Consider the following 12,626-nt stretch of genomic DNA (forward strand, 5'->3'; position numbering starts at 1 on the left):
CCCGTGTTTGGGTTCCGTACCTGAGTTCTAGAGCCGCTACCAGTGCTCTATAGTTGTGCCTCTCGTCTGCTGACAACTGTCCGGATATTTCTAGAAAACGTGGCGTGACACTAGTCACCTGACCTCGCTGACGCAACAATAGTTTCTAAAAATAACTAAGTATGACACCTAAACTATGTAATCTATCTAAATCATAATGCTTGAAACAGTCATGTATATATAACAATTTATAACATAGTATGTGAGTTAGAAACGGCATGACGTTTGACCTAGTAAATTTTCTTTGTTCTTTAAAAAGTCATAAGATGTTACTTACATGAAATTGAATTGGACATTATCACTAGAAGGACTTTGAGTAGATTGTTGGAGAGAGAAGAGACTGTGTCAAACTCCATACGTAATAGTAGTAAATGTAACAGTATTCAAATCATCATGTTTACATTGGGTACTTAGTGTTAAAAAGGAAACAGTGGTAAATAATAAAGTAAAAAGTGATAATAGTTGTTCCAGCTGGTTGCCTCACTGTGGTCAGTGGTTTCAGAACTGAAGATGGCAGCACATTACCTGGACTGCATATTGAAAAATGTGCCATAACAGGACTACATAACTGTGCTAAACTCCTCTAGCATGTAAGTTAAATGAATCAATCAGTCATTGAACTAAAAATATTGTTCTGACAGCAAAAGTCACGTGACGCTGGTAACACGTGATGAGTTTCTAGAAGATTCACGAAGAGACGAGATGTACGCTTTTTGTATATATAAGACCGGTAAGAAGTGACGGCAACAATGGCATTGAATTGCAGACAGAGATACAGACGGACAATTGACTCAAGCGCGGTAAAGTCCGTGAATCGTTCGTTGTGAATTATAGCTTTTGTTTAAGTTAAACTGACTGCGGAACTTAAGTGTATTGCAAAGTTGTATTGAGAAAGAATAAACTAGTTTTATTTAAGAAAGAACTTGTATTGCTGAAGTTTTTCGGAAAGAATTTCTACGGAAAATTAACCAACAAACAGAGACGTAACAATATAAAATGATGCTTTGATTTATCATTCACACAGTTTAGGTATTCTGAGGCTATTGCAAAAAGTAATCACAACTCATGACTGAAGCAGATAACTACCATTATACCAAGCTGAACTGAAAAGTTGAAAATTGTTCAAACAAATAATATTTGGTACCATGGAATTTTAGTCTCATTATAGGCTTGAACACTGAGACAGAAAGAAATGATTGTTTATGTGAAATTACAATTTTACGTTTAATGTCATGTATTTCAGTCAATATTAACAACCCCCCATTTCACACACTACAAAATATTACATCTTACATGCATATCTTGCATTTGCCTTTATTTGTTAGGATGTTTTGAACTGAGATCATGTTGATATTTTTTAAATGATGTAGATTATATATTTTTCTCTTATTAGACTTTTTAAATTTGCAGTTGTGACAAAAGGCTTTGATCTTTTTTTTTATCATTGTGTAAAGCAGTTCTTTGTGTTTATTTTTCCCTGCTTCTATATTCTGATACAGTCTTACCTGTAACCAATACAAAGCTATTTCGATTTTCTTTCATCCCCTAAGCATTGCTAAAAAATTTTAATATTCGAAGCACCAGTCTGTATATACCACAAATTTCGTGCCACTTTTGAACATGTATATAGCATGTGACCACCCTCCACCACTAATATTGTGCTACCTATATTGGTGCCGCTAGCTCCCTCTGATTTTCTAGCTCAATCTTCACTTTCTCAATTGGCACATCATCATTTAAAGGTGTGTTTTTTTCTGAACGTGACTACTGTTTACAATTATACTTCGTTGACATTTCAGTACCTTTTTCAACAGTTTTCTTTTACTGTGCTTGCATTCAATTGCTTCAACTATTTTTGCATTTGTTTACTGTTACCGAATTATATGGTAATTTATAATGACTTCGTGATTCAGTGTATTGACAATGAAAGTTCTCATTATGATAGACAACACTTCTGGTACAACTACTCAGGCATCGGGTTCGACTTATCTGTTGAGGAGGTATAGGCCTTATTTTACAGGGAGTTAGATTCCTCAGTTCGTCTAGCGATTTCTTCTCCTTTTCAACCTGACAATGTTTCTAAAGGTGATTACAATCAAGGAGAAGAAAATTGGATTAATTTTTTTCTGGCATCTTGTTATTTTGGTCTGTCGCACCCTACACCATATTTTTATAGCTGGTTAATCGAGTATGTGGAAAATTATCTTTCCTTTTCTTCCTAGATTGCTGACGTCCTCGATCGGATATTTATGTTATTGATGTTACCAAAATCCTCCACCGTTCTTCTTTTGTCATCATATATCCAGACTGGTCCTTCCCCCCTTAGGCCTCTCTTGCCTGGAAAGGCCATTTGGCTTTCATGCCCAATTCTTTACCTTCCATCTCCCACCTGATCAGCTTGTCAGGTTTACTCCCTACTGTATTATGTGGCACCTACTGCTTAATTTCAGGGTTCATGTTCCCAACCTTTTATGTTGTGGTAATCTTTACAAAGACAATAACTTCTTTTTATTGTAAATACCAAACAATATGCAAACATAACTCAGAGAAACATGGCAAAATGACACCTTTATAGGTCATTCTATGGTACATCCAATTCTTATAGGTTTTTCTTGTAATTTTTTTTTCTTGCTGGACTCAGGTTTATAACTGATACTTAAGTATGCATGTATATATGTATATACATATTCACATATATTACACACACACACACACACACATGTGGATAGATATATGCTGTAAAACCACATTTAAAGTTTTGAATGCAAAAAATAAATGGTTTATAATTTTTTTCCTCACAAATATGGCACATATACTGTATTTCAAATTCAAAAAATTTTAACTATGACAAAATTACAGCTATAGGATTTATTACGTACAACATAAGTTTTACATGTAACCTTTTGTGTATTAGATATAAACATACAGCACTTTTGTTTTAATTCTCAGCAATGTAATACATCATTACAAGGACACAGAAGTGTTTGTATGGTAGTAGACTTAGTAACACATTATAAAACTGTAAAAGAGCTGAACAAGTATTTCTTGATTGTGTTATCTTAAATATCAAATCAGTGTGTGTGTGACCAGAGGTATACTAAAAAGTTAATACATTTGCATAAGACAGAAATTCTTTAAATTCATGTACTTTCTTTTAAACATTTTGTTTTCAATTACTGGAATTAATGTTCACATCATCAATAAAGCAAAACAACTTTTTTTTTACTTATAATCTTCATGTGCCCTATCCAGAATTAATTGATAATAACACTATTTATATGATAAACTATTTAACTTTGGTCATCACAATATTGTAACTACAGTTTGTCCAAAATTTTAAATATAAAAAGACAAGAGGAAATTTCATATTCAGATTTTTTTCAGAGAGACCTGTACACCTACTTGAAAATTTTATTGCTAGGTCCAATATTATCATCTGGTCGAAATAGACCACCAGCTCCACTACTTAATGTATCATTCTCAAACTTATCTGCTATAACTGTAAGTTCTACTCCTGGCATAATCTCCTGTATACAAAGAGCTGTGGAAAGACCTACAACACCAGCACCAATAACAACAACTTTAGGATGAGGACCCTTCAAACTAGCCATTGGTAGATCTAAATTTCTGCAAAGAAAAATATACAATAAATCTAATTATTTATTTTCACAATGAATCTACAATAACAAACAAAAGATCAAACTAAATTTAACGAATCACTTAGTAAGATACAGGCCCAATGTTCTTAGCACCTTTTACCAAGCCTAAGACCTAAATTTATATAGTTTAATTTCATGAAAACTTACTTCCAATATGGTAAGTGATAAAACTTAATTTCCCCAAAAATATACTTCACACAATTTCTACATGTTATTATCTGAGATTTCAAAAATGAAGTATCAACAGTTATGAACTTAAGGAGAAAATCAAAATTATCATAAATTTACTGATACACTCACATCTAATTTGCATTGTATACATAAAATAAACAAAAATCACTGCACCCAAGATAACTTGTATGTACAAAACTCCTATTAAATAATACATACATTCATGTATGAGGAATCAAGATTCCACTCATACTTAAGGCTTTATGATTTGAAACAAGTATTCATAGACCTCTTGAAAAACATAAATCCTTAAGTGAGAGTTTTACAAAATAAAAAATCAACAAACGTTTTCAATACAAAACTATTTCATTATTTATTCATTAAAGATACTGTTATTTTAGAACATCATAATGAAGGTATAAGCTTCAAATTCTTTAAATGTAAATTTTTGCTAGAAAGCTAGTGTTGTACAAGATAATACCAAATGTTAGCTATCCCTCTTAGTTATTATGTACATTTTTTAAAGCTTATGTTTTTCTTTCAGTTCAAGTTGGAATCAGAGTCATTCAAGTAAACAACTAAGCATTCCTTACCCTGGTGCACATGAGACAGAATCTGCTAATTGATCATTAGGCAAGTTCTCTAATAGGAATGATAGCTATTACTGCACTATGACATTTAGACATCGACAGCTGTCTTTTTTTTTTTTTGTCAGCAAATAAGATCATGTCCTAGGACTTTCACACTTCTATGGTGAAACACCTATGGCTCTAGGCCACTTGTGTGAAGTGTAGTATGTGAATAGCTTGGCTTTATTTGTATTATTATTTTTAGCAATAAAAGCTCTAGTTCTCCCTCTGTCAACCCTTTCTATATATGTCCAGTTAATTTGAAAAGTGCATGTCACAATATTTTACAAAGTTGCATTCATAATTTAACTAAACAACTTTATTAACCATGAATCTCAATAAACTTTGCATCAAAATGTAGCTAATAATTCATATTTTTATATTAATCTAAGCTTTACTTTCTTAATATCCGTGTTATGATATGTTTTTGCGTTTGTTTATAGATTCTATGTCTTTTTTAATTTGATGAACCAATAAAAAAAACTATGCTGTTACGTCTCTGGTCGTTTGTTAATTACTCGTAAAAATTCTTTCCGAAGAACCTCAGCGATACAAGTCCTTTCTCAAATAAAACTAGTTTATTCTTTCTCAATTGAACTTAGCAATATACTTAATTTCCACAGTCTCTTTAACTTCAACACACGCTATAATTCTCAACGAACGATTCACGCACTTTACTTACTACCGCGCTTAACTCAATTGTCAGTCTATAGCTTCAATCTCTCTGTCTGTTATCTCCGTTCCGATTGATTGTCGGGCTTATATATTAGAATACAGCCCATCTAGCAAACACTCGAGCATTCACGAACCTTCGAGATACTCATTATGTGTTACAGGTCACGTGACTTCCGCTGACGTAACAATACATTATAACATGCAATATGAAATTTGAACCTTACTTTCTCGATTTGCTGAGATATCAATAAATTTATGAAACCAATATATAGACAACCTCCCTCCCCTTTGTTTTCAAAACATTCAAGGCAATTTTCTAAGAATAGCATATTTTTTTTCATCAATATTACAACTGCCCTTTTGAGCAAAGTCATATCCCCTAGCAGTAACAAAACAAATTTGAAATCTACCATACTGCCTCTAATTAACGCCCCCGGGGCGTTGCAAACTGCAAAATGGGAAGGGGGCGCTAATAAGAGACTAATTGGGTCTTATGATAATACCTCTATTAATATTATAAACAAATATATTTATGATAAGTGGTACAAACATAGCCCATTTATTTCTAACTTTGCTACAAACATCAGTGCTCACATATCTCAGTAATAATGGTAATTATTGTTTATAATTGTCAAGAAATTCTGTGAAGCGGTCCTGCTATGTACCAGATAACCTCCTTTCATCGTCACCGCCAAAGCGTCTTTGAAGTTTGCTATTACGGTGAAAAAAGGCGGGAAAATTGTGTCCCTTGTGACATTTATCAGTTATCAGATTGATTGCTGATCTATGAGATAATTAGAGAAATGGCTCTAATTTCGGACAATACTGTATTTATAAGCTTGGTTATGATATCAGAAAAACACATAGGTTCAAGAAATCTTAATATATAATGACTATCGTAAAAGCCCGTCAAAAATAACGGGACCACTGGAAACCAAAACTATTCCATATAAAACTGACAATACACAAATTAAATATAAAATTTCCTTTCCCAGGAACATGCTACATTTTGTTCCTGAATCTACTACATATAACCGAGCAAACAAGCTACATATTGGCGCGTTTGGATAAAAGATTTTAACATACTGTTACGTCTCTGTTCGTTAGTTAATTTTCCGTAAATTCGTTCCGACGAAACTTGCGACACAAGTCCTTTCTTAAATAAAACTGGTTTATTCTTTCCGAATACGACTTTACGATACACTTAATTTCAACAGTCGCTCTATAACAACGCTATAACTCACGTCTCACGTGGCCCACAACATTTTGTCCGCATACATTCAATTACTCATTCTCTGACTGCAGTTCAATTACTCATTACCCACCCCCTGTCACTTCGTGGCTGGTCTTATATATATACCAGGCTACCCCCAATCTAGTAATCTCCCGACAATTCACGAAGGAACAGGATATTTCTAGAAAGACGTGGCGTGATACTAGTCACGTGACCTCGCTGACGCAACAGTATTGATAAAAACCTTATCATCCAAATGCTTTCAAAAGCTGGACCTCTTTTTTTTTATCCAAGGGTAAACTGAAGAAAGGACTACCTTTTGAAAGCACTCCCGTTACAGGTTTTTTTTATCTTTTTATAAGCTTGGTTAGATAGCCAGTTAATTATAATAACTTTGGTGCATTCTATTCTAGTGCCTGATATATTTTTATGTTCTACAATGGGTATTTGAAAGGTACATGAACTTTTATTTGAATAACTAATATAGTGAAAAAATTAAGGCATAGTTTAGTTACAGTTCCGAGTACCAACATTCACAGTTCATCGATGTACAAGAATCTGCTAAATTATTCTATGCTTTTCATGGATGAATAGTCTGTTTCTGTTGTACATGCTAGGCAATAAAACCATAAAATTAAAATAAAACAAACGTGTGAAGATAATTAAAGATGTGGCAATAAATGATGCATTCAAAAAAATAAAATAAAAAAAAGAGGAAAGGTATTATTACTTTTATTTCATAATTTTAAACTTGTCAGAATTATCGGTGTGAAAAGGTTGAAGCTGAGTTTTACAAGTTTTTCAGAGGGTTCTTCCTAGTTTTAAAATAGCTTTTCAGAGTTTTGGATTATCTTATCTGTAGTGATTCTAAAGTAACATTTTTTTTTGCTTTCGAGGTTAGTTTTATTTCATTTTAACAATGATAGGTAGTTTTTTGTTTGTATAAGTTGATATAGTGTACCATTTTACACGAACTGTTGTATTTAGCCAAAGGTATTGATATACAAGGTAGTGATGGAACAAATATTAATTCTAGAAACTTCAATTTTGGTTAAAGAATCTTGTTCAGTTAAATTCCACCAGTAATTATTCATTTTGTGAGAAAAATGAAACATTGCTGAATTCCCAACTCACAGATGGTAGCAAGTTACTGAACTATAACTACAGATAGATAGTTTACAAAAGTAGCAAATATAGGTTATAATAATAATAATACAAATGTCTGATGTGGTCTGTCAGAAACTATTCATGTATGTGGCAACATGTGGAGTTGGAAACATGTGTTTATAGTAATACACAATTGTGTATATGTATGTATGTGAGGTTTTACATACATATATGAAACTTTACATAGTTATTCATAAGTATTGTAAAACACGAAATAAATCAATTGCTGAAAACAAAATCAGTAAGCAGCCTTTGAATGATAATAAGAGAATTTGATCAGAATGCTAAGACCTCAAATTATGAAGTTAACTGTGGTTCTGTCCTGTAAGGCATTATTTGAAGATACAGCACACCTGTTGTTTTCAAACATGTGGGAATGAGAATGTTTAGTTTTAGCACTGAAACATTCAGCAGATGGTGGATTTTTATGGAAAGAGATAGGGGTAACATCTTGATTTAATCCATATATGCAACATAATACAGTTTAGCCTGTGTTTTGCATGTGTTGGCTAAAACATTTCAATTGGATCTAATTGAAGTGTGAGTAAAGTGACATTATCCATGGAAAGTAAATTTCATAAATAATATCATATAGTATAAGAAATCTAAAGTTGATGCACCCAGTGTTTTATTTTATTATGTTGAATATTTTTAAATGTGCAGATTGAAAAAAATTCAAAATTATACAGTTTTCTGAATACTTTCTCAACATTTTCCAGTATAACACCAGTTATAATGGAGGCTGTGCATGTCACACCATAGGCGAGAAATAACGCCTTCTCAGCAAGATGTAGTTACTCTCTTCTGTGCTAAACTTTTGCTGATGAAAGTCGTAAAGAAAAGGAGATGTTGGTGTTAATGAATTTCCAAGGTTGGAAAATTAGGATAAATTCTTTGAAGACTACAGCTGAAACTTAGGTCAAGCTTGAGTCCCAGGGAACTCTTCACTGACGATGTTGTCTGCAAGTAGTTGGGAATATGCTCTACGGGCATGTTAAGCATAAGCACACATAAGCCTGTAGACACAGAGCTTGACCACAGGTTTATTCTTCACACTAGTCCTAAGTAGAATTTTAGGACAAATTAATTTTGTAACTTGAACATTACAATGATAATAAACAATAAAACATCTTTACTCATCGTTTTCATCCTAGTTTTTCCTACTTAACTTCTTAAAGCTGAGCAAATTCTGCCATTAGCAGGCCGAAAATCCCGATTAACCCATCAGATGGTGACACCAAATGTTCAACAGGGAGAGGTTTGAGGCTATTTACTCAACAATGCTTCATGTGGGTACCTCTGATGCTGAACGAAAAGACAAAATTTAGAAATTTAAAATTTTTATAACGTATGGTGATAATCATTAGAAAATCATGAAAATAATTCTGCCAGAATGCACAAAAATTATAGGTTTAAAGACCACTAATTTTAGAGTTACTATCCAGCCTGAATCTCTAAACTAAAATGGAAGGAAGTACTGGTGAGTAACGTTTGTTTAATTTTTTTAGGTGTTTCAGACTTTCCAGCACTGACAACAATGCACGGAGTTAGCCTGATGCTTATGTCTTTAGAGCCACTGAAGGAAGATACATTGTTTGATAATGCATCCAACATACAGGCTCTAGAGAAGGCTGCCGACAGGCTAGACCTCCAGACTGTAACATCAAAAGTTGCTATCAGCCACCTCACCAGTGGTAGTTCAAATGACAGAACAAGTAGATATGGGTTCTCAAATCCTCAATATTCAGTGTGTCAGTCATCCAGCTCACTAACCAATTGCCAAATCCAGCATCCCCAGGATTCAAGGAATATAAGGCTTATAATTATAATAAATACAAGGTAATACATGTGGGATATCACAATTTAAATTATGAATATCTTTTGATGGGAATAACCATAGCAGTGATATGGAAGAAAAAAGATCTTGGTGTTCTGGTCGACGAGTCTCTTAAGCCATCCAAGCAATGTGCTGTTGCTAGGGGCAGGGCAAATATGATTTTAGGTTGTATATACAGAAATGTTAGATGCAAGTCTAAAGAGATTATATTGTCATTGGTTAGGCCACATTTGGAATATTGTGTTTAGTCTTGGGCTCATCACCATAGAAAGGGTTCAGAAGAGGGCACTAGGATGATACCTGAAATGGTTTTTGTTGAATTTCTCATACAGCTACTCATGTGCTGTCTGTGCAAGCCTTCCCTAATTTTTGAATAATAAACTAAAGGGAAGGCATCTAGTGAACACTATCCACTGCCATCTCTTGGGCTACTCTTTTACCAACAAAAAGTGGAATTTACTGTCATATTAGAATGCACCCACGGCTAAAAGGGTGAGCATGTTCAAAGATCATAACCCACAGGTTGTGAATCGAGTGCCCTAACTACCAGGCCATACTACTTGGTGTGGAAAGGTTGTCATATGAGGATAGGTTAATATTTCTGAAATGGTTTTCTCTTTTTAAAAATATTAGAGGGAATGTGATTGAGGTGTTTAAGATCGTTAATGGAATATTAATAGTGTAGATGCATCGTCTTTTCTCATATTTAATGGTTCAAATGGTATGACTAGAAGACAAATATGGATTTGGGCAGGGTTAGGTTCATCTTCAACTAAGACAGCTTTATCTTTTTAACAGGGTGGATGGCCTTTGGAATGGGTTACCTTCAGATGTGGTAGATGCAGTTAACTTAAGGAAGTTTAGGGGAAGGCGTGATAAATACTCAAGTGATAAGGACTGGCCTTGTTTAACTATCATTTTAGAGTTTAGTATGGTGGGTTGGATGTTGTATTTTATTGTATTAAGATTGTAGAGTGTGACCTCTAGTTTCTATGTTAAAGGACTTTGTTTCTATTGTTAAGACAACGCAGGTCACGTGACGCTCGTATCACGCCACTTCCTTCTTGAACCTTCATGAAATATCGGGAGACTACTAGATTGGGGTAGTCTTGTACATATAAGACCGGCCAAGAAGCAACGTAAAGTAATGAGTAAGAATATTGTTGAGCACATGAGAAGTTCGTTGTGAATTATAGCGTTTGTTATAGAGCGACTGTTGAAATTAAGTGTATCGCAAAGAATAAACAAGAAAAATAACAATAAATCAGAAAGAAGAAACAAGTTTTATTTAAGAAAGGACTTGTATCGGTAAAGTTTCTTCGGTAAGAATTTTTACGGAAAATTAACTAACGATCGGAGACGTAACACTATTTTATTTAACGTATTTCATCAAAGTTTATGATCAATCAAGCATTTAATTTCCTAATAAAGGTGACACTCAAGAATATTATGTGATATAAATGTACAAACAAAAATCATGTATATCAGCAGGTTATAAGAACTTATCCCAGAGATGGTATAATGTAGATATTTTAGACAGGAGTCTGGGATTCACCCAAGGGTTCCAACAGGGTCTAAGGGGCGTTTTCTTCGGAATCTTGCCGGTTTTACTTTAGTTAGGGAGATAAAAATTACTTCTTGCCCAAAAGTGCTTATTTTTTTGTACTACAAAAGAAGCTTGAAACAACGACGAAAAAAGGAATACATATAGCACAAGCAGACTTACATATCCTCAACTCTTAGTATATTTTTCAAGCATTTCAGTGAAACAGAAATAGGAAGTTGGTGCATTATTTCATCATTATTAAACTGTATTTGTTTACTTTTATTCTTATAAAACAATGCATTTTTTGTTTTGTTTTTTGTCTCTGTCACTCGTGTACAAGAGCCTAAAGTATAAAATAAGACGTCTGCGCCTTACATTTCTGTTGCCCCGCAATGGCACAGCGCTAGAAACCGGGTTTCGATAACCGTGGTGCATAGATAGCCCATTGTGTAGCTTTGTGCTTAACTACAAACAAACAAATACATTTCTGTTAATTCGAATAAGAAAAAAAAATATCTTCGTGTCGGTAATAACAACTTAATCGTTTGTTTTATATTGCTGTCAACAATCAGTGTAATGAACAGTTCTAAAAAAGGGAAATTAACGGTTTGAAATGCAGCATGAAGCACTTCCTTACAAATATATCCCCTGATAGGTCAGCGGTAAGTTCATAGACTTGCAATACTAAAATCCGGAGTTTGAGTCGAACAGAGCGCGTATAGCTCATTGTGTCGCTTAGCAATAACAAACAAACCCTGAAATATAGCCACCAGTACTAATAGTAGCAAATCAATAGCGATATTTGAAGGAATACTTCCCAATGTATTACTCCTGCTACTTCTATTTCCTTAATGATTTTCAATTTTCTTTTTCATCAGCGACATGTTATTTCACTCTAATTACCCTACAATCGTCTTATCAAATATTTGGCCCTAGTGGTTAGGGTGCTCCTCTCACAACCCGTGGATCGTGGGATTTTATATGTCACGATCAATCCTACTTTTCCTCGTTAAAGAGTACACCAAGAGTTGGCGGTGACTGGTGTTGAGTAGTTACCTTCTCTTCTGAATTAGGTACGACTAATGCAGATAGCCCTCGAATAGCTTTGCGCGAAATTCGACAAAGAAATAAACAGAATATTTATCCATTTTCTTACCTTTTCACTTGTGCTTCAGTGTCACCTATTATAGATAGCTCTATAGTCTGCTAACATGAATATAAGGAGTGCTCCATGTGGAAAACAAAACGAAAAGAAGGGTGCCAATTAAACAACGAATTTCAGCACATAGATAAACGAAACGAACGGAAATTGCCCGAAAATCACGGTAATTGAAAGGATTACATGTGAATTCAGAGAATAGGGAAATTGGTCTTATGATCGGGGCGTGGGTGCAATTGCACTCTACGCATTACCACCTCCCAGATCCGCCCGTATTCTAACCAGTGGATGCTTCAATTTGATATTCATTTAATTTCATAATTTTCTACCAGTAGGATGATGACATGATAGTAAAGTACTAATTTTTATTAGCTTATTTCTGGGGTCTTACAAAAAAAAATACTTCATGAACATAAAGGTAACGAAACTCGTAAAGTTGATTGAACAGTTTTACAGACAGTGATGGTATGCCCTTACATGAATCAATGCGAAGATACAGCTTTAGCCCGA

At 34.0% G+C, this 12,626-nt stretch overlaps 1 protein-coding gene across 1 annotated transcript in view; it reads right to left on the minus strand.

The window, feature by feature from the left end:
• LOC106466597 (D-aspartate oxidase-like) overlaps window positions 1–12,626 on the minus strand; it is a 68,976-nt gene that overhangs the window by 54,400 nt on the left and 1,950 nt on the right. The window contains exon 2 of the mRNA XM_022394624.1: window positions 3,442–3,666. Coding sequence (XP_022250332.1) covers window positions 3,442–3,650 — 209 coding nt within the window. The 5' untranslated portion in view covers window positions 3,651–3,666. The remainder of the gene's footprint in view (window positions 1–3,441; window positions 3,667–12,626) is intronic.

The sequence above is a fragment of the Limulus polyphemus genome, unplaced genomic scaffold, assembly GCF_000517525.1.
Source record: "Limulus polyphemus unplaced genomic scaffold, Limulus_polyphemus-2.1.2 Scaffold2315, whole genome shotgun sequence".
In the NCBI taxonomy this organism is placed as follows: Eukaryota; Metazoa; Arthropoda; class Merostomata; order Xiphosura; family Limulidae; genus Limulus; species Limulus polyphemus.